General features: G+C 38.7%; 1 protein-coding gene across 1 annotated transcript in view; it reads right to left on the reverse strand.

Annotated features, from left to right (window-relative positions):
* Nucleotides 1-2,339: 2,339 nt before the first annotated feature.
* The window catches only part of LOC116089422 (calponin-2-like), a 2,368-nt gene continuing 1,646 nt past the window's right edge, over nt 2,340-3,061 (reverse strand). The window contains 1 exon segment of the mRNA XM_031368972.1: nt 2,340-2,407. Coding sequence (XP_031224832.1) covers nt 2,340-2,407 — 68 coding nt within the window.

Below are 3,061 nucleotides of genomic sequence, written 5' to 3' on the forward strand. Positions count from 1 at the left end.
TGATTGAATATGGGAAGGATTCCCAGGTGGAGCAGTCTCTGAATTGTCCTTCCTTTAGTCTCTGCTCATAGTCTCTACAACTCCTTCCATGGATGGGCATTTTGTTTCCCCTTTTAAGAAGGAACGAAGTAGCCACACTTTGGTCTTCCTTCTTCTTGAGTTTCTTGTGGTTTGTGGTTTGTACTCCTCAGCTATTAAAAACAATGAAATTCTTGGGGAAATGGATGGATCTGGAGAATATCATCTTGAGTGAGATAACCCAATCACAAAAGAACACACATGGTATGCACTCTCTGATAAGTGGATATTAGCCCAGAAGATTGGAATACACGAAGTACAATCCACAAGAAAACACATTTTCTACTAAAGACATTTTTGGTGAGCTTGAGAGCACAAGCTACTCAGTACTTTGATGGGGCCAAACACCTCCAACAACATCTTTGTTTCCGTAATGCCACCCTTAGCTCTGAAGTACAACTTCTTAAATGACTTAATTGTGACTGATGAGGCTCTGATTTTAGCTACATCTCTTGACCACTGTTCAGAAAGATAATTTATTTTTCCCAACAGATTTCTAATAGGAAAGAATGTGTTTATCTGGCAGAACTAGCCTGGAATGTTCCATGGTGTGATGTGCCTTCCATTCTCCCCCAAGCCCTTCTAGAGTAGACTTAGTTTGAGAAGCAGTTCTGTGAGATTACATTGTCAGAGCTTGGAGGGCTGTGCTTAGTTTTATTTAAGCATCACTCCTGTCTTTTAAAACTGAGGAAGCTCTGTCCCTTGGAAGCTTTGTCTCCCACACTCTGACTTTGTAATCTCAGACAAGCCAGTCTCTCAGGATCTCTCTCCTTCTTCTATCAGAGATATAAATGCCTTAAGTATATCTACTCCAAAATGTTCTGAAAGGAAACACCTCAGGGCCAATTTCTTGTTTTTCTTTTCAGCCCTATATGAAGCACAAGCCTGGGCAGAAAGATGATATGTTCTTTCCATCAAGCTGAGCTGCCTCAGGAAGGAAGCTGCCCCAGAGAGTTAGTTTCGCCACCATCCTATATGATCAACACAAAAAATTATAGGAATACATGAGCACAATAATTATTATCACAATTGATTCCAGGATAAACTGACCTATGATTCATATGCGTGCAGCTGTGTGTATGGTCTTGTCACTGTGACTATGTGAGCATGAAGAAAAGCAAAAGATATTAGTGGGAACTGATATTAATGGGATATTAGTGGATATTAGTAGATATTAGTGGGAACTGATATTAACGGGATATTAGTGGGAACTGATGAAGAAGAAATTAGGTGGAATCAAGGAAGAAATTAATAAGTAGTCCAAAGTAATAAAAGGGATGATGATGATAATGATAACAAAAAAACCTTAAAGTTATACAAATTATTTATGGTATGATCCCATTCATGAATAAATAATAATCCAAATGTTAATACTCATTACATCTGGATGATTGGATTTTGGGTATTTTTTTCTTTGCTTCACTGTCCTAACCTGTGCTCCTCTTGAGGATTAGTTAGAAGTGGTCTTTAGAGAATTACAAAAGTAATTTCAGTATATGGGTGGATTTCCAGTTGCTTATTGCTACAAGCAATTAGAACTCACTTCTGATGAACTTCATAAAATGTACATAAAAATTTATCTCCCAGAGGACCTCTTGAACAGGGCTATGCCAGGAGCAAATTCTGCATGTTTCCAAGTTGTTCAAGCAATGGAGCTCCAGCTTGATAAGGGGGCTCAGTTGTCTTGCATCAAAAACAACATGTAGAGGAGCATTGTCTGCTGTGCTGATCAATCCTGACTATCAATTGCTAGGACTTAGAACCAACCGAGGAGACAAACCTCAGAAGGAAGGTTCTAGACTGAGTTAAATGAAGTAAAAGTAGCCATGCCCTGACCCCAGTGTGGATGGCACCAATATATGGATTGATCCTGCACTGATTAAAAATGAAAAAGCAAGCTGATCATCAGAATTCATCTTGGTTTGCTTCCTGGCTACAAGTGCACTGTGCCCAGCCATCTCAAGCTTCTGCCTCATGAGCTGTGCCCTTGAGCTGTTAGCCAAAAAGAAACCCTTCCTTCCAATAACTTGCTTTTGTTAGGTGTTTAGTTATAGCCATAAGAAAAGTAACTACTTGACATTTCTTAGGGCAACCAGAAAGCAGAGAGATGGAGGAAGGTTCTAGGGCCAAGATACGCCCTTAAAAGAAACACGCTCCAAGTATTGTTATTGTCTGAATACAAAACATCCCCATAAACCCCTGTGTTGAACATTTGGTGATCTAAGCTTACAGTGTGCACCAGGGACTTTAGTCCTTAAGCCCTAAGTGATGTTAATGTAGACTGATTGTAATAGTGTGCCCCTGTGGTACAACGTATTGTTGGTGATAGCTGTGAAAGGATATATCACACAATTATGCTGTGACCTAAAACTTCTATTTTTAAAATCCATTTGAAAAGCTTCATACTCAACAAAAATGAATGGCAACAAAAATCAAGATTTCACATTTTAATTAAGAGCTCTTTACCATAATAGTGCAGTAGATTCTGTTGTAATTATCCAAGGGTGGAGGAAATAAAAAAAACCTTGCAGGTCAATATTCATTGGATTCTTTCTCACAATGTTAGTAGGAAACCCTGAGTAGCAACCAAAACTCAATCATAAATTCAGTGCAAGCTGAAACTCTGACCCTCAAGGCAGCTTAAGTGCTTTGCACATGTAAAAAGATCAGCTGATTGGATACAGGCTTGGTCTCTGCCTGGCACAGAAATAATGGTGGCATCATCAGGAGCTCTCACAGAGGATCATCTTTTCATTGCTTACATATGAGTCACTCTAGATATTGGCATGAAAACACAATGGCTCTTCCTAAAAGAAAGGAGTGCAGCATACCTTAGTACATAGACAACAAGATCAGAAATACTCAGTTGTACACATATGGAAAACAGTGCCCTTATTTTATTTTATTTTTTTTTTTACACTTTTCTCTTAGAAACAGAGGTTTTTATTGTTTTTTTGTTTTTGTTTTTGGTCCACACAGGGAA

Source organism: Mastomys coucha, unplaced genomic scaffold (assembly GCF_008632895.1).
Source record: "Mastomys coucha isolate ucsf_1 unplaced genomic scaffold, UCSF_Mcou_1 pScaffold14, whole genome shotgun sequence".
Taxonomy (NCBI): Eukaryota; Metazoa; Chordata; class Mammalia; order Rodentia; family Muridae; genus Mastomys; species Mastomys coucha.